General features: G+C 44.8%; 2 protein-coding genes across 3 annotated transcripts in view; one reads left to right on the forward strand and one right to left on the reverse strand.

The window, feature by feature from the left end:
• Positions 1-479: 479 nt before the first annotated feature.
• On the reverse strand, positions 480-15,274 carry LOC125399792 (uncharacterized). Its single transcript, XM_085689921.2, has 6 exons — positions 14,603-15,274; positions 10,052-10,171; positions 9,542-9,688; positions 6,730-6,800; positions 3,207-3,887; positions 480-1,645 (listed from the first exon to the last, which is right to left on the reverse strand). The coding sequence occupies exons 1-5, from the start codon at positions 15,272-15,274 to the stop codon at positions 3,779-3,781; spliced, it is 1,119 nt and encodes a 372-aa protein (XP_085546047.2). The 3' UTR covers positions 480-1,645; positions 3,207-3,778.
• Positions 15,043-19,054, forward strand: part of Arhgap42 (Rho GTPase activating protein 42) — a 213,154-nt gene continuing 209,142 nt past the window's right edge. For both annotated transcript variants that reach the window (XM_048433399.3, XM_048433405.3), the window contains exon 1: positions 15,043-15,426. In XM_048433399.3, coding sequence (XP_048289356.2) covers positions 15,273-15,426 — 154 coding nt within the window. In that variant the 5' untranslated portion in view covers positions 15,043-15,272. The remainder of the gene's footprint in view (positions 15,427-19,054) is intronic.

Raw genomic sequence — 19,054 nt, forward strand, 5'->3', positions numbered from 1 at the left:
ACAAACAGCTGTGGTTAGTGTGCAGGAATGTCGATGTTCAGAAGGCAGACTGTTTGGATATCTGTTTGAGCACCGAGATTCATAGGACAGAATTCCATTTAGAACTCAGTATACAGGTGAAGTAAAAACCCCAGGGGTAGATGGGACCTGGAGGCTTGACTGACTCCTTTGTAAGTACAGCTCAAGGCCAGGCAAGGAGAACGGAAATTGTGAAGAAGTCCCATTCTGATGTGTGGACAGACAATTTGCTTACACACCAGAAGATAAATAGGGAAAATCTGTATTTAGTCTGTGTACTTCCCTCTTCTTTACCAAAGGAAAGGCCTTGTGATTTTGTTGAATGTCCAGGCCTGTCTTCAGTCTCCCTGCACTGCCAAGGATGACCTTGACCTCCTGATCCCCCTACCTTGACCTCCTGAGTGCTCTAATTACAGGTGTGCAGTGCCATACCCAAAGAATGGGGCTTTTAACCACCTGAATATTATAGTGATATTTTATTTATGTTTTAATAAACAAAGCTTTCCTGAATATTAGAAGAGCAGTATTAGAAGAGCTGGCACACACCTCTAATTCCGGGATTTGGGAGACAAAGGCAGATGGATCTCTGTGAATTCAAGGCCACCCTGGGCTACACAAGATCAATGCTAAAACAAATCCAAGTGGTTGTGGCTCAACCTTTAACCCCAGTACTAGGGAGTCATGCCTTTAATGCCAGCAGTAGAGGGAATATAGAATGGGAGGAGAGAGGGGCTTGGGCTGCCTGGTCTGCTTAGCCTACCGTCGCCCAGCCTTGGTAAGACTTCTCTAGTGGCTTGGCTGCTTTATTTTTCTGGTTTTCAGGTTGAACATGGCAAGGTATTAGCAGAACAGAGGATAAAATTAAGTTTAGAAAGGAAAACAAATTAGGACCAAGGAATTAAGAGGGGTGTATCTGACCTGTTTAAGGTGGATCCTTCAGTTTGGCTCCCTGGAACTTTTAAGTTTATGAAAACCCAAATTTTGGGGTTTATGAAAACATAAGTTTTAAACAGCAGCATGGTTATACCAGAATGACTGTGACAGATATTTTTGCATAATGAAAAGTATCTTTAAGAGTACGAAAGGCAGCATGAGAGAGAACTTTGTCCTCACATCTTTATAACTTGTAGTTACACACCTTAATAACTTTTATTTGTATCTTATTGAAATTTGTTTGGTGAGGCTGTCCTTTTAAACTGACAAAACCTCTTAGATGTTAAATTGCATCAGAGATCTTTGTGAAGGATAAAATATTACTTGAATTATTGATTTAAAAATGACAGAGAATTTATTTGGTTGGCTACCTAGGCTTACTCCTCAGGGTCCTCTGTGGTCATTGTTTTGGGTTTTATTTGCCTTTTGCTGTTTAGTGCAGGGCCTGCCAGGCTTTAGAAGATCCTGTGGGTTAGAAATCGGTAGGAAGACAAGCCTACCTTGACCTGAGCAGTTAGGCTATCTAACTGCTCAATTCTGTCCACCGTCTGGAATCTTCAGTTTAGATGAAAGGCAGTTTTTTTCCCAGTGGTTAGGACTTGGCAGTTGATGAAGCGAATTGTGGATGGATGTTGTTTTGTGCCCATTTGTCTTCTGTCTTCTCTGAAGGACGTAGAGTGGTGTTTCTGTCTCTCTGTCATGAAAAGTCTTTTCATGATTAAATATTTAAATGCCATATTCCCCAGATCTATACCGGGTACCGATGAGTTATAACTACAGTATGGAATCTGCCTGGAGAGTTAGGTCCGAGCTTGACTGTACTGGCTCTCAACTTAACAGGAAAGATTTGTACTTGTAAAAGACAAAGAAGAAAAAACTGCTTGCAATAGAAGCTTAACAGTAGCACTGACAATAGTAGAGAACAGCTTAATATATTTGAAAGCAGAGTTGGATTAAATATACCGTATTTTTAGAAGAGACTTGAAAGTATGTATTTTTATAATTTAAAACATGATACTTATTGCTTTTTTAGTCTGGAATGATATATAATGGACTGATGATTATAATGCTTAACAATAAACATACATGTATTAAGTCACGTATATGCACATACACACCCATTAAACAGTAATTGGGAGAAGTGGATGCTTTTGGTGGGCCCTACCGAGGGCATGCCACTATGTAAAACACATATATAACAGAGTCAGTAAGAGAAATTTAGTGATAAAAACTTAAGTAAACAGGGGGACCAGGCAAGGGATGCCTCAGTAAAGATGGCGGGACTTGGTCACTTTACCTGGCCCTCAGTTAAGATGAGAGTGAGGTCACCTGACCTCAGTTAAGATGGCAGTAAGGACAACTGACCTCAGTCAAAATGGCAGTTGTCACGTGTTGTATGGAGAAGCCTCATTTTTTCTGAGCTGCAGGAGTTTTAAATATAATAACAAGAGAGGCATAGAGGCTGTGTAGAACATACATTTAAAACAGAATTACATCTGTGTGGCCACACCATTCACATATTCTTTCATATATGATGTAGAGAAGAAAATTACTTAGCACCATGAGCTGCTGTGTCGCAGCATGGAGCAAAGGCTAGAACTGGAAACAGCTGCCTCTCGAATCCAACTAATCTTGTCAGTTTCTGCGGGACCAGCGGTAGCGGTGGCAGGGATAGAATAGAAGTAATGGGAGTGAGAAGTAATGGGAATGTTTATAGATGGGTGGGGAAGGGGCTGCCCAGCGAAGACAGGACACTGGCATTGCATTTACAGGAGGGTGGCTGATCGTTTTTTTAGGCTTTGTTTCCGATAGCTGAAAACATGAAAGCAGCAAAAACAGTGGAAACCTCAAGGCCCAGAAGGGGTACATTCTCCCTCTGCAGGTGGGGTTGATAATTGAGCCTGGCAGGCTCTGGTGACTAGGGATCCAAGGGCTAGAGGCCAACCCAGGAGGTCTCTCACAGCGGGGACCACTTATGAGAGGTCTGAAAGGGAAAAGAAAGAAAGGAAGGAAGGAAGGAAGGAAGGAAGGAAGGAAGGAAGAAAGAGAAAGAAAGAAACCTAAAAATAAAAAAAAAAATTGAGGAACCCCGATCCCAAAATGAATGCACCCGCTCAGTGTGTGCAGTGCTAGGGGAGCTGAAATGGCTCAAACACCAGGAGGACCACCCCCCGCAGTGGGGTCATGTTTCTAGCTATGGGAATCAATCAGAAATGAAGGTGAGCGGAAAGCTGACTTGGAGAAGAGAGCCTTACCATTTGTAGCGATGGAAAATGGTCTGAATCCAGGGTACCATGTGTCCTCAGTTGGCCCACCGATAGGCGGGAGGGAACGTGGAGAGAGCCTGGCCGAGTCAAGCACCAATGGGTATCAAAAAAACATGTTTTTAAAACAAAAATAAATAAACAAAAGTCTTGACGAAGTCAGAACTGGTAAGTTGAGTCCAGTAGATTCCGTGTGTTTCAGAACTTGCTCTGCATGGCTCTGCACGATTGAAAGATGAACATCGGCCATGATTCAAGCTCATCCATAATCTTTAACCATGCTTTGGATGTAGGTTCCGGTAATGATTTTCCATTTTCTCACCCTATTTTTAGTTCTGATGATGCAACAACCAAAATGTAATCACCGGGTTTCTTTTGCCTTACTTGAAAACTTTATGCTTTAATTTCAAAAAAGTTCTGGAAAGTGAGGGCAAATACATTTTCCAGCAGATTCCCTAAAGGACAAAGCAATGCCTTTGAAATATAACACTGGAGTCAAATTACATGAAGAGGAAACTTACAATTACTGGATACTTTTGCTTTCTTTCAGTCTTGTGTGAGCATCATGGGTTCAGGGCACCCATGCTGGAAGTGGATACAGTTCTTTCTGAGTCAAGATGTACAAAACCAAATGTTGCTTTCATTTCTTCTTTCAGGAGATGTTTGTTGAGCCTGTGTGATGTGTGACATGATTATGAACAAGATGACATCTTTTTCTTTGACTAGAAAGAAACAGTCACTAAAGTAAGCAAACGCATGCATTCAAATCTATAGAGAACATTATAGCTGAGTGTAATGGCGCACACCTTTAATCACAGCACTTGGAAGGCAGGGCAGGCAGATCTCTGCATTTGAGCACAGCCTGATGTACAGAGTTAGTTTCAGGCTAAAGAGACTCTATCTAAAAATACCCGATCTGTGTTCATCCAGCAAACTGTGACTTGATTTGAACTTCATCTGTAATGAGTGTTTTTCAAAATATCACACAGGGGCTGGAGAGATGGCTGAGTGGTTAAGAACCCTTGATGCTCTTGGAGGGGAATCAGTTCAGTTCCCAACCCTGACGTTAGATGGCTCAAAACTTTCTGTAACCCCAGCTCCATGGTATCAGCTCTCCTCTTCTCCAAGGGGACTTCATTCCTATTCCCGCAGGAGCACATGCACACACATACATGCAAACACACACACACACCATTTAAAAAGTGAAATCTAACAAAATGTGTCTGTCTTTCTCTTTCTTTAGCCAATAACAATGAGAAGACTTTTGTGGAAGTGCCCAGAAGACAGTCATCATTGTAGACCTTTCTTCCTTAAAATGTGCTTCACAGCGGAGCAGTACCGTCATCACTTAGAACCTGCTGGAATTCTCTTTGGCAACACGGCAGGAGGACTTGCTGAGTAGAGAGGGCCATGACACAAGCTCTCTAGAAGACCCCTCTGCACACTCTAGCATCACACATATGTTGATGACTCAACATGTTTTATGACTTAGAAAGACAGCCCCCAAAGTTAACACATAAAAGAGAAAGCTTCTTGTTTTCCTTTGGTTTAGCCCAGGCTGACTTGGAGGTATGCAGCCAATCCCGAACTCCTGACCTCCCAAGAACAGGGATTACAGGCATGTACCTCCACACCCAGATGGAAATTTGTGGAGACCTTGATCAAGATTCCTCTCAGCAGCCCATCAAGGGCCTTTTGAGAAGCAAAGCTTAACTGTGCATAACTCCAGACAAGACCATCAATAGGGCTGGAGAGCTAACAGTCAGTGGGGTGGCACACTACGAGTTTGGACTCCATTGTCAGTGAGTGAGGACTCTGAAGGATTTCAAGACCAGCAGAGAATTAGGCTTGCTTTTTCATAAAGATACGTCCATCATCAATCACTGTTTAAGAAAGGTTCAAAGGACCCACACACATGAGCCAAGAGCTTATTTTAATTTCCCAGGCACTGAGGGCCAATGCGTTGCTGAAGCCAGGGCTTGAAGGGAAGAAGCTGACCCCAGAGATACCATGATAGCTGGCCAATCAAGTTCCTTCCTCAGTCAACCAATGAGGCAAGAGAATGAAGAGAAAGAAATTAGAAGAGCAGGTTAAAGAAAAGGTCTGAGGTGTAGTGAAAGTTCCACATCAAGCCTCTGGGATGTCATTGTGGAGAGAGACAGCTGCTAGGAGCTTCAGAGACAGATCTCGGCCTAGTGATGGCAGCTGCCGAATGAATCATCGGGAAGTGCCAGTTCTGGAGGAGAGGGACAATTTTCAGATATCATTAGTTAGACTGCACACTTAAATGGATAGTTAGTGTGAAATGCTTGCTCATTTGCTTTGAGATAGGATCTTAATATACAGCTCAAGTTGGCCTAAAATGGTCAATCCTCTACTTCTACCTCCCTACCTCTGGGAATATAAGCATGGACCACCATACCTGAATGAGAAGAAGGATGTTTGTTGTTGTTCCTTTGCTCTGTGTATGGGTGTGTATATGTATATATGTGTATGTATTTGTATGTATATGTGTGGTTGCACATGTGGGTGACAAGGTTGGTGTTAGTTGTCTTCTTGGATTGCTGTCTACCTTGTTCAATGAGGTAGAGTGTCTACCTGGACCTGGAGCTAGTCATTTGGGTCGGTTTGGCTACCACATGCTTCATAAATTTCCTTCTCAACCCCTACTCATTGGGAGGGATTGCAGGCACCCACACACCCATTTGTCTTTTGTGTGATTTGGGGAACTGGACTCATGCTTGCTTGACAAGTGTTTTATCCACTAAGCCACCTTGCTAGCCCAGTACTATTTTAATGTGAGTATCCTTGGTTCTATTTTAGAAAACACGAGTGGATGAGTTTCCTTCTTGTATGTAACCTCTTAGCTACCTCACAGTTTTTGAGTGGCAGAAAGAAACTATCAACAGGAACCAGAGAGCAACAATAATCATGAGGCACTGGTTTGCAAGGGTGGGGTAGTTAACTCATTCTTTTTGCTGTTGTTGTTGTTTTGTTTGTGACAGAGTCTCTCTATGTAGCTCTGGCTGTCCTGGAATACATCATGTGGACCAGGCTGACCTCAGGCTCCCAGAGTCTACCTCTGCTTCCCAAGTGCAAGGATCAAAGGTATGCACCACCATGTCTGGCTAACTAGACATTCATTCTTCCTATTTTACTGTGAGTATCCAGAAGCCAAGCAAAACCCCTCCCCCGTCTCCTTCCTGTTCTCCTTTCTTTCTTTTCTTTCCTTTCTTCCCTCTGCTCTCTCTCCTCCCTCTTCTCCCCCTCGCTACCAGACAAGCTCTGTCACTATTTATATCCTTGTCTCTTCTCTCCTCCTTTCTCTATCCCAGACATGAAGAAAAAGTTAGATGGTGAGTCACCCTCAGTCTTCAGAGAGCAGGACCTGAAAGACAAGTTTTCAAGACACTGTGCCTGAGACTCTGGCTTCTAACCCTACCACCAGGGAGTCACTGTGCTCAGGAGATCTCTCCCAAGAGAAGGGCCTACTAGGACAGAAAAGGGACCACACCTGCCACTTGGTAAACCTGGTACACCCATCCAAGCACAGCACTCCTCTCTGTGTGAAGTTGAACCCAGTGTCTAGGACAAAACAAAGTTTGTTTTAGCATACATGAAGTGCTGGGTTTAATCTCCATCACCAAATAAAACTAGCATTGTTATGCACGCCTTCATTCCCAGCAGTAAACAGAAGCAGGACGATAAAAAGTTCACTATTACCCTTTACTACATAGTGAGGTCACGTCCATTCTGGGATACACAAGACTTGATCTCTAAAGGAAAAATACAGAACCTGAAAGTTTTTCCTGCAGCTGCTGAGCGCTGGTGCACTGAACCCTGGCTTGACCATGGGATGAGGGCAAGAACTGCAGGGCTGTAAACACTCGCGGTACGGGGCATTCTCTCAACTCCCTGTCAACTTTTATTTATCTAGCAAAACTAACACTTCCTCTCAGTAGTCCACTTCTTTCTCTCAGTTAAAGTTTGATAAACTGATGAAGAGAAAAGAATCACTAACAAATATATGAAGAATAAAAATAGTAACTCTGCCCTCTACTGAAATGATTGTGTTTTGTTGTTATAATAGCTGACTTTTACAGTCTTTCCGGCTCTATTCTGTCCACACAAGCTGACGTCAGTGCACTTGAGGAGGGGACAGTCTCCCGTAAAGGAAGCGACCACTGTGACTCCTAACCAGATGGCCTTTCCCATGTGTTTTCTTCCGGGAGGACTTGCTCCAGCCACAGAGACTGCGAATCTACTCCTGCTGTTAGGGTTAAACCATTCATGAACGGGCAGAATTCCAGTGGTAACTTCTCTGCTGAATGTGGAGTTATTTGTTTGACTAAGTTTCATTAAGCCACAGCAGGACATGTTATTTTCCTCAAGATGTCCCTCTCTGCCTATGCCAGTGTCTGTGGCAGGTTGCCAATTAGTTGCCACACTTAGGGGTTGGAAGCAAACAATGAGTTCCATGTTCTCTTTCTATGCCCAGTCAAGCTCAAGCAACAAGTGGGATCCTCCATGCCAAACAGGATAGCCTGCCTCTATTTGTCTCCAAACCTGCTCTAAGATGTCGTTACAACAACAAAACCAGGGACAAACATTCTGGACAGTTTTAGGGCCTCATGCATTCCCAACAGTATTGTTTAAAACTCTTTAAAGCAGCGATTCTCATCCTTCCTAATGCTGTGACCTGTTAATGCAGTTCTTCGGGTTGTGGTGACCTGAACCATAAAATCATTTCATTGCTACTTCATAAATGTAATTTTGTTACTGTTATCACAATGTAAATATCTGATATGCAACCATTGTGGAGTCGTGACCCACATGTTGAGAACGACTGCTTTAAGGAATAAAAGTTATGAAAATGGGGTTAGGAGATAGTTCAGTTAGTAGAGGTTTTGCTTAAGATGCATAAGACCTTGGGATCTATTCCTAGGATCATAATAATCAGGCCTAGTGGAACATATCTGTGACCCCAGCATGCAAGAGGTAGAGGTAAGAAGATCAACAGTTCAAGGTTACCCTCAGCTATATGGAGTCTGAAGCCCAGTTTTTGTACATGAGACCCTAGATATGGAAATATGAAAAAGAACTCTTTCAAGGCTGAGAGAAGGCCCATTCAGGAAGAAACATTGTGCACTGCAGGAGATGCTGTCTCAAACAAGACGGACGGTGAACACTGATGTCTTTCCACCTACACAAACTGCTCAGGACTGGCTACAGCAAGGCTGGAAGTCATCAGTGGGGCAGTCCTGCCTGGCTCTTCAAGGCTCTGAGTCTAATGATGTAGGCTGTGAACTCTGAGAATCACACACTGCACACAGAGGTACAAAGACACACCTCTTCTTTGAATGCAGTAGAAGTATCCTTTAAAATGAGGATTCAATAGACTTTCTTTTGAGATGCGGTCTCACTGGCCAACTTGTAACTCTCTATGTAGATTACCGCTTTCAACTGTCTTTAAAGTGCAAATGTGAACCAGAGCTGAAAAGAGGGCCAGTAGCTAAGCATGCTTGATGCTCTTCCAGATGGTCTGAGCTCAGCTCTCCGTACCCACTCTGTGGGTTCAGAACCACCAGCAATTCCAGTGCCAAGGTGTCTGACGCCCTCTTCTGGGCTCCAGGGGCTCTGCCACACAAGTGGTACGCATACACAGAGAGAAATAAAAGAAATCTCTGTGTGTGTGTGTGTCGGCCTTGTCTCTTTGACTTTATCCTTAATGATTGGCATAAATAACTTAAGACAGAGAAAAATAACTACTCTGACTTTTTGTCAGTGAGCAAATGACTTAGCACAAGAGAATAATACTTTATGGTAATCATGACTAATGCCTTCTGTCTTTGCTAATTAGTCTCTCTCCCCCCCCCCCTTCTTCCGTCTTTCATTCTCTTTCTCCCTTTCTACCCCACGTCTGTCTTCTCTCAACAGTAGTAGCTGATGAGGGTCTCATCTTTGGGCTTTGTTCTTTCTTCACCCAGTTCTCTGAGAATAGGGCAGCAGAGCATCATCGACCTTAGGACATCAGGTCCTGAGCTGTTGTACTGTCGCTGTGAAATCCACGCTTTGCTGTTACTTCTGCTTCCTTACTTTGTGGTCTAGGATTGTTGCTGATATGGTTCTCTGTTAAACCAAAGCCAGACCCTCCCCCTCCCCCACATTTCCAGCCTCATCTCAGCTCCCTCCCTCTGCCCCTACCCCTCAAACATCAGGGCTGCCCTTCTCCCCAGACTGCCCAGTTTATCACACTGATTCCCTTTTAAATGCAGGATGAAAAGCAAAGCTATTTTGATTCCCACTTCATCTCACAAATCACTCACCATATTTTTTCCCTCTCTCTTGCCTCTGCTTGTGTCCTCCCAGCCTTGTGTAGACCGACTACATCCAGGCTTCCTCTTCTTGGCTCTCATATGGTTGGTTGTAGCTCTTTGGTTTTCCAAGTCTATTGGATAATGAGCTCCTGGAACCTGGAGACTCACATAGAGTGGGCTATACTTTGGCTTACCCTGTGGCACACTGCTATTTCTTATGCCCACACAAAGCCATTTTATCTCAAGGCTAACTGTACTTAGCATTTTTGTTGTTGTTGTTCATTGTGACAGTAATCAGAGGAACTAGGAGACATCTCTGTATGAGAACACTTTCTAGCCCCCGAAGGTCCTATAATTAAGTCACATGGTGATGTCATACATTACCCAACCTGATGAGGAATGGTAGGGACAGAACATCGTGGGAATAAAACAATGATTACAACACTTTTTAGTGATTTGTTTTTATTTGGGTGCGGTGTGTGTGTGTGTGTGTGTGTGTGTGTGTGTGTGTGTACTCACATGTGCCAACAGAGGCCAGAAGAGAGCAGCACATCCCTGGAGCAGCAATGACCTATGTGAGTCCAAGCCTGCTTTGGAAGAGCAGCATGTGCTCCTGCCCGCAGAGTCATCTCTGCTACTCTGTAAGGATTTCAATAACAGAGTTAACAACACTTGTCATATCAGGGCCTAATCTTAATATTCTTTTTCTGTTGTTAGAAGAGTTTATTAGAATCGGGCCGGTGAGATAGCTCAGTGGGTACCAGCACTTACTGAAAAGTTTGATGACCTGATTTCCATCCCTGGGATCCACACGGTGGAAAGACATTACTAAGCCTTGCAAATTATCCTTTGACCTCCACAATGCTGTGGCAAATAAACAAGTGGATATATAAATATTAAGTAAGTATATACATGTGATAAAATACCTTTAAAACTGAATGTTGATTCCATTGACTTTAAAATATGTCTTCTTTGTCAATAACTGACCTGAGTAAATGAAAACATATACAAAGGGGCCATGTGTGCTTCCTTTCATACGAGGAACCCAAGTCATTGAAGCCATACAGGCAGAAACAGAAAATTGAACAGTCGTTGCCAGGCAGTGAGGAGCAGGCAACAGGACTCGAGTTTAATAAGAACAAAGTTTGAGTGGATGAGGGTAAAATGTTCTGAAATGAAAGACAGGGAAGACTGCCCACAATTGGGGATGTACTTAGTGACAGGTGTGGAAAAGATAGGAAAGTTTACACATATTTAAGCACAGTAAATGACTTTTAGAAAAGAATCACATAGTGGTAGCTTGAATGAAAATGACCCTATTGTTCTTTAAAATGATAATAGGTTGGGATGCCCCAAGTGGCCTGCGAGCCAGGCAAAGGCTGCCGCCAGAGCAGTGCAGGTTCCCTGGGCAAGCGGCAGAGTCAGGCGGCTGGATGTGGTGGACGGCAGAGTAAATGGACATAAGGCTATACATAAAGCTAAACATTTATTACTTAAAGAAGAGGGAGATAGAGAGACATGGAGAGAAACATAGGGAGAGACAGAGATACATGTACACACGCCTAGAGACAGAAGAGAAAGAGCTAAGATGGCGACTAGGAGGTCAGAAGTGGCTGGGAGTGGGTGTGGTTAGCCCTTAAAGGGACCACAAAGGAATAACAGACCCCATAGACTCATTGGGACTGACATTATTGGGAGGAGCCATGTTGTTGGAGGAAGGGTCTAACTAGGGGCAGGTTTTGAGGTCTCAGAAGCTCAAGTTAAGGCCTTTTGTGCAGTTTCTTCTTGCTTCCTTTGGATCCAGCTAGATAACTCTCAGCTCCTTCTCCATCACTGTGTCTGCCTGCATGACACCATGTTCCTGCCATGACAATAAGGAACCAATCTCTGAACTGTAAGCTAGTTCCAATTAAATATTTTCCTTTATAAATGTTGCTGAAGTTATGGTATCTCCTCATGGCAATAAAATTCTAACAAGACAGATGCTTTTGAAAAAGTTATTATTATTATTATTATTATTATTATTATTATTATTATTATAGACTGAATCTGTCTACATAGCTGACTGTCCCAGAATTCCTTTTATAGACCAAGCTGTCCTTAACTGGTAGAGATTGCCTGACTCTGCCTCCAGTTTGCTGGCAATAAAAGCATGTGCCACAATGCTAGGTGTTTTTTGTTTGATTTGTTTTATTTTGTTTATCCTTTGGGCATGATCATGCTGGAAGTCATAGACGTGATTGAGAATGAAATGAAATAGTGTGAAACATGCCCTGAGGGGTTTCCTTTAGAAAAGGCAAGAGCCAAGGTTGTCAACAGCAACAATAGCCCTCATTTCCTTTGAAGTCACAGAAGACTCTACTGCTGCCAACAGCTTAGTCATCTTCTCCCAAACATCATTGTAGTCCTAGAAAATTTGCTTCTTGGAGGTGTAGGTCTTTTCTCAAGGGGCCAAAGTGATGGCTCAGTGGTTAGGGGCACACACTGCTCTTGCGAAGTGTTGTAGGCCACTATTTGAGGAGATTCGATACCCTCTTCTGACCTCCACTGACACTTGTCCACATGTCACATGCTCACACACACGAACACATATATAAACACTTAAATACGTAGTTAAACACTAAAAATTAATTTTAAAAAAAGGTCTGTTCTCAATAACTGCAAGACAATACCTTCACAGAAACACTTCTGGAGGCATCTACAGGGAAAGAGGGTTTTGGGCAGATTCACACTGCTGCATCTGCTGCCCAAGCCCACTCCCTATTTACCCTTGCATCTGCTGCCCAAGCCCACTCCCTCTTCACCCTTGCACAGAAACACAAAGCCGAACTCATCACTGCTCTATGAAGCAAACAGAGACATTTCCTGTGCCAATACCCATGCCAGTGCCAGCGGGTGTGTTCCGCCAACAATATCTGTGCAGCCAACAAATGCCACGTACTACAAAAGTGCAAGTCCCTGGACAGGCTCCACTGGGGTAAAACTACACTTGCAGATTCGGGAAACTTTCATTTTGAAGCCCATCTCTTGCACACTATCAGGTTCATTTATTACGGTTGGAAACCAATAATGGGCAAACAAAACTGTCAGTCAGTTCATCTGAAAGCCGAACCGTTTCTGGTGTCTCAGGTGGCTGGTTTGACGTGGCATGAGAGAAGGCCAGACTACCAGCTATGATTAGAGCATGAACCAGACTGAATCATGGGTAACTCTGAAAGCACCCACAAAAAAAATTCACTCATTCACACTGTACTATTGGGGTGAAGGGTGGGCAGAAAAGTCACAGTTCCACCATAGGGTGACTGTGGGCTCCAGTGGAAAGACCCTGATTCTTAGGCACCCCTACCAGGCTGCAGCATACCTGTTTCAGGGATACATTCACTCATTCATTCTGGATTTTCTTTCCTGAACATCTCAGAGTCAAGCAGGATGCTCTGAATTCTTTGCCTTCCCTTCTAAATCACTTTACCTAGGTCCCAGTGGTGTAGACAGTCAGCATAAAACGTAGAATTACCTATCCACACGAGGGAATGATAGCCCAGGTCTTAGAGTCTATGCAACAGCTGCATTTGCCGAAAACTGAACAACAGATAGCAGTTTTAAAAGCTGCTTATCAAAGGGTGTGATGCGTTTTTCACAGAATTTTTCACAGCAATTGTTCTGTTTTATACTGTTTCAGAGCAGTCCATGTCATCTGGGAGCTTGGAACAGGAATGAGTGAGGCCTTACTGGTTTTCTGTCCTTCAGTGTGTGTGGCAGATAGATGGACATAAACATAGCCCACTACCTCCCCTTCATAACTGACAAACAGCACTGCTGCCTTCCGCAGACAAGGCCACACTTGGAAACGAAAACAACTGTAACAAAAGTGGTTGCAGCCAGGCCTGAGAATCAGAGTCCAGTCCTTGGCATCTATAAGATGGAATAGACAGACAGCTGCAGCAACGTGTCCTCTGACTTCCACAGAGTCACAAGTTTATACTCTCCCTCCCTATAAATAAATATAGTAAAATGAAATAAATTGAATGTAATTGTGATCACACATCTTTTTCAAATGTGTGCAGAGTAATAATAAAAATATGAACCGGGCGTGGTGGGGCACACCTTTAGTCCCCAGCACTGAGGAGGCAGAGGCAGGCGGGTCTCTGTGAGTTCAAGGCCAGCCTGGTTTACAGAGTGAGTTCCAGGACAGCCCAGGACAGCCAGGGCTATACAGGGAAACTCTGGCTCAGAAAAACAAAAAAACAGCACACACACACACACACACACACACACACACACACACAGAGAGAGAGAGAGAGACAGAGACAGAGACAGAAGAAAATTGGATGTAGGCTTTTAAAAGAAGATTTTAAAACAAGCCATCATGTATACTGTTTACATGATTTTGTCTATTTTAAAGTTTACATGCTATTTTTAATGTCATTGTATGCTTAACAAATTGAAGCTAAAAGTTTCTGAAATTTAATTGGGAAAAAATGTAAAGCACTTTGATGGATTTTTTCCCCCCATGATTTGGACTTTTTTTTTTTTAAAAAAAACAAAACAAAACAGATGGTTCAAATATACACAGCGATGGAAATGTAGAAACGGAAAGCAGACCCGTAAGAAAAGTAACAGAGTTCTCAGAAATTCTACTGATGAGGCAGGAGGGGGTAAACAGAGACCTCTCTTGCTGCCAGGATGTCAACAGAACTCACATTTACTAGGTGAACCTCTGCCACAGGGGTGACTTCCTCTTTGCAGGAATTCTTATTTTACCCCAAGAAAAGGGTTTCAGCGCATAGTTCATGTTGACCTTGAACTCTCAACTAATCTCTTCCTTAAGCCTCTTAAGTGCCGGTATTGACCACCACTACCACCAAAGGAGTTAAGGATTCGTTGAAATACTTGGTCAGGTCAACACGTTGACACTCACCCAGGTGCCAATCTGAGACTCTAAAACTGTAAGTGCAAAATATGTAAATTTAAAAATCTTCCCACCTTCTTACAGACTGGGGGAAATACTCCAGACACCTCACCGCTGATCAACGCAGCGGGGCTGGGAAACAGGCAGAACACCCTTCTCACCTCGGACGTCTGGGCAGGATCCTGAAGGCAAGGAAACCTGAACGCGACTGGGAAGTTTACTCCAGCAGCCTTGAGAATATTGACTTTAGCACGAGCTAACGTGGGCGTCCCTTCGCGTGTGCCTGGGAGGGACGCAGGGCGGTTGGAGATGGTTTGGGACGCACAGGGCCGGGCAATCACAGCGGGCCGGGAGGGGAACAGGTCGCGCTCGGGGCAAGGCTGCGGAGCAGTGCTGGGCGCCAGGAGCGAAGTGCGCGCGGCGGGGACCGGGCGGGGACCGGGCGGGGACAGCGAGGGGCGGGGAGCGCGGAGGAGGGTCGGTCCGGGAGCTGCAGCCCGGCCCGCGTGCACTCGGCACAGGGGGCGGGTTTCCCTGCGGGCCCGAGTCGCCGCGGGGCGCCGCCGGCTAAGTGCGCGCCACAGTCCCCACGACCCGCGTGTGGGCGCTGCCAGGAGAGTGTGCTCTGCGGCGCAGCCAGCAGCCTCGCTACCCCCACGCTGCGACCGAGCGACGATGCACCCCGCTGACAGCGCCCTGAGCCTGCGCCCGGCCTCGGGGTAGCTGCACTGAGTCCGGCGCGCGGGGCCCGGTCCTCCGCGCTTCCCCGCGCTCCCCCGCGTTCGTAGTGTCCCCTGCACCCGCCGCTTCCGCGGCCACCGCGCCTGGGCCATGGGGCTGCCCACTCTGGAGTTCAGCGACTCATACTTGGACAGTCCGGATTTCAGGGAACGACTTCAGTGTCACGAGATCGAGCTGGAGAGAACCAACAAGTTCATCAAAGAGCTGCTGAAGGATGGCTCTCTGCTCATCGGGGCGCTGAGGAGTGAGTGGCGGGCCCGGGGTGTGCAGGGCCCCGCGGGGTGCGGGACCCTGGTTGGGAAACCCAGACCGAACTTCTTTTGTTTGAATGGATAGGGGACAAAAGCTGAAGGGCTCCCCTGCTGGTGGCCAACAAAGTCTGTTCTGAGTGGTTCCTATTTACTTCCCTGGCAGTCCCGGGAAGGGAAAGATCCCCAGACAACCCTTCGGAATCAACTTTTGTAACTTGTAGCCGAAAAGTTGTTGGGAACGTTCATTTTTGTTTGTTGTTGTCAATGTTTCGGTGACTGGTTGTGTTGTGTTTTGTTTTTATTAATTTTTTTCTTTCTTTTTTTCTTTCTTTTTTTTTTAAAAGTCCTAGAGAGGTAGGCGTACACGCGTGTGGTGCTTGCACTGGCGAGGCTGAGGCAGGAGGGAGGCAAGGAGTTTGAGGCTAGCCTGAATTAAGAATGAAATCCCAGGGCAGCCAGGGGAGAGAGTGAGATCCTTTCTCCAAACAAACAAATGAACAAACAAAAACTCCTGGGGAGGAGTGGAATTAAGAGCATGGTTTTGGGAATTAACCTGAAGCTGGCGAATTTAGTAATATTTTAGAAAAATAATTTCATACAACTGTGACACTTCAGTAATTGAGTTGACTTTTTAAAAATATACTCCTGAAGTTTGGTCATGGGTAAGCTGTTTGGACACAATACGGTAGCAGCGGATTTTACAGTCCTAGAATTTTCTGAGTGCCGTTTTTGCCTGCATCGTGTGTGGTGTGGCCATTGGAGAGAGTTCAGGTCTCAGTTCAATCAAACTTTTGACGGATGTCAGCATCTGGATTCCGCCTCCTTTCCCACACCCCTCCCAACAGGATACTTTCCTCTTTTCTCTCCCATAACTCCCCCTTCCACTATTACCACTTAAAAAGTTTCTCAAGCCAGACTTTCTCATACTGAGAACCAAGTGAATTACTACACAGCATAACCATTGCCTTTCCCAGGGAAAGCTTCAGCTCTTGAAGTGCTCCTGGCGCTTTGGCCTCAGGCGAGGGCACTGACATTGACTGGGGAGGCCTCTGGGTGGTTTGGTAGCCCTGAGGTCTTTCCCAGAGGTGCTGTCCTTGCACAGGTGGGGTGCAGGACTACGTGAGGACGGTTTGTGTGAGCCTGAAGCAGACTCAGCGCTCAGCGTCTGATCTATACTTGGAACACTGTCTTACGAGCAAGGATTTCTCTTAGATGTCTTGAAATTAATGCCTTCCAAGTCCCTTTGGTTTTAGCCATACCTGGTGCTCAAATATTTATGCACCACGTGTGTTATTTTCCCAGAATAAAGAAAGTATATTTGTGCCCTTTATCAATTAATCCGATATTGTGACTACTATGGCAATGATTATCTATGCGGTTTGTGGAAATTCTGCTTCTTACCGGTTCTTTGAGCCATGTCTACACAAATGGGAACACCCTTTTATCTGGTTTGAAATCATGGTTGAGTGAGCTCTATGGAGCCTGATGCCGCCTCAGTCCTCAGAGAGGCCATCCCTTTCCCCAGTGTGCTGTGCCCGGCTGACTCATGCTTTGCTGGCAGGTGACCCTTTGGTGTTTCACAAGTTAAAAATGTTTCCTGACACGTACTTTATTTCATTGGTGATATTACATACTTTCTTGGGATTCTTCGATTTAACTTTGTGAAGATCATTGTTTCTTCTTAACCCTCTCTAGGTCTTTTCTGTCATATGTCCCTGAGGGTGTGTTGAGGGTGTAAAGTCCTGGAGGGCACCAGGAATGCCCAGAATTTTGATATTGGGATTGGAAAAAACACAAGTCTTCATTCACAGATTTTCTGGGAAGAATGCGGCCTTGAGGGCCTGCCCTTGGCAGTCTTGTGGGCCTGCCCTTGGTTGGACACACTGGGACCCTGCCTTCTGAATTTGGCCTTCTGCCCTTGAATGTATAAACCTGCTGTCGCTCCAGAACGCTTTGTGACAAGAGTGTGTTACCCTAACTAACACACAGTTGCTACCCTTTTCGTTGTGGAAGAAGCTGTTTTATTTCACATTAAATGAATTCCCAGGACTGGTGAGGTGGCTCAGTGGGTAAAAGTGCTTGCCATGCAAGTCTGACCACCTGAGTTCACACCCTGGAGCCATAGTGGAAGGAGAGAAGTAACACTCAAAAGTTAGTTCAGTTGGTTATAGGCAAGCCAACACACACACACACACACACACACACATGCACACGTGCGCACACACATGTATCAGCTGTCAAATGGGGATTTTGGAAGCAAAAGATGCTTGAAGAGACAGGAGAGTACTGCTTTTGCTCACGATCCACTTCTGTTCCCCAAAGAGGATACTCCAGACCAGTCTACAGCTGCTAGATGCCTGCCCTCAGAAGCTGCTATGGCAGTGCCCTGTTTGAAGGGTTTGAAGTTGGCTCAGTGCTTTCCCAGGCCCAGCGAGAGAGTCCTGCTCCTCCAGGCTGGTCCTCCTGACTTTTTTCTATCTATCTGAGGAGGTATTCAATTGGTTTAATAGTTGTGAGTCATTTCAGGAGTTGACCTAAACTTGTTTTACTAATAATGGTTTTCTAATATAACCTGTTTAACTAAAGATAAGAGTTTCTGATTTCTATTCTTACTGATCTGGTACATTTTTTCTGCAGGCATTCCTGTGTATTAGTTTGTTTACTGCAGAGTCTTTTGCAGCCCAGACTGGCCTTGAGCTCTCTGTCTTCCTGTCTCTACCGCTACAGTTCCAGGATTGTTGGCACGTGGCACACACTCTTTTGTTTTACATGTGCATCCCTGTTCCAGTAAAACTATGCATGTCTCTTGACACTGGTCTCTTTAGTTGGTGGTATAGAAGATTGCTTATAAATTGAATTAGATAGTTTTATCTTGTGGGTTTTTTTTGTTGTTGTTGTTGTTGTGGTTGATGTTGTTTCCTTGTATTTTGAGACAAGGTCTTGCTATGCAGCCCAGACTGGCCTTGAACTTGAAATCCAGCTGCTTCAGTTTCCTGAGTTTTGGAATCACAGCATTCCATTACCATATTGAGTTGAACCAGATTTAAATTTTATTTTGTCCATATTAGTGTTTGCCTACATGTATCTGTCTGCAGCAGATGTGTGCAGTGCCTGCAGAGGCCAGAAGATGGTGTTAGAACTGAAGTCGGGGTCTGGGACTGAAGTTATAGACAGTTGTGAATCATGATGTGGGTGCTGGGAATCAGACTCAGATACTCTGGAAGAGCAGCTAATGTTTCCATTTTCACTCCTTCCTTCCTTCCTTCCTTCTTTCCTTCCTTCCTTCCTTCCTTCCTTCCTTCCTTCCTTCCTTCCTTCCTTCCTTCCTTCCTTCCTTCCTTCCGTGAGGTGAGTGCTCACAATGTTGCCCAGGCTCATCTTGAACCCCTCAACTGGTTGCTCTTCTTGCCTTCAGTTTCCAGAGTTGACAGGTCTGACAGGCTTATATGATTCCACTTCAAATGATTCCATTACGTTTTTGTACCCACTCTGAGGAAAAGGGTGATGGTTTAGCAGATTCGTCTTGACCAGAGTTCAAATCCTGAGGATGATAGTTGGCAAGTAGCTACAAATATCACCCCTGTGATTACCCACTGACTTCGTCATACACCTTATAACTAG

Source organism: Myodes glareolus, chromosome 4, assembly GCF_982192425.1.
Source record: "Myodes glareolus chromosome 4, mMyoGla1.1, whole genome shotgun sequence".
In the NCBI taxonomy this organism is placed as follows: Eukaryota; Metazoa; Chordata; class Mammalia; order Rodentia; family Cricetidae; genus Myodes; species Myodes glareolus.

What these genes read in the sequence shown, in the direction of transcription:
- LOC125399792 (XM_085689921.2), bottom strand. Translation starts at nt 15,274, where the DNA reads ATGGCCCAGGCGCGGTGGCCGCGGAAGCGGCGGGTGCAGGGGACACTA. An exon ending in TCTGGCCTCTGTTGGCACAT is followed by an intron (nt 9,689 to 10,051) that starts GTGAGTACACAC and finishes GTGAGTCTCCAG; the next exon opens with GTTCCAGGAGCTCATTATCC. An exon ending in CCAGGTTTACCAAGTGGCAG is followed by an intron (nt 3,888 to 6,729) that starts GTGTGGTCCCTT and finishes CACATCACACAG; the next exon opens with GCTCAACAAACATCTCCTGA.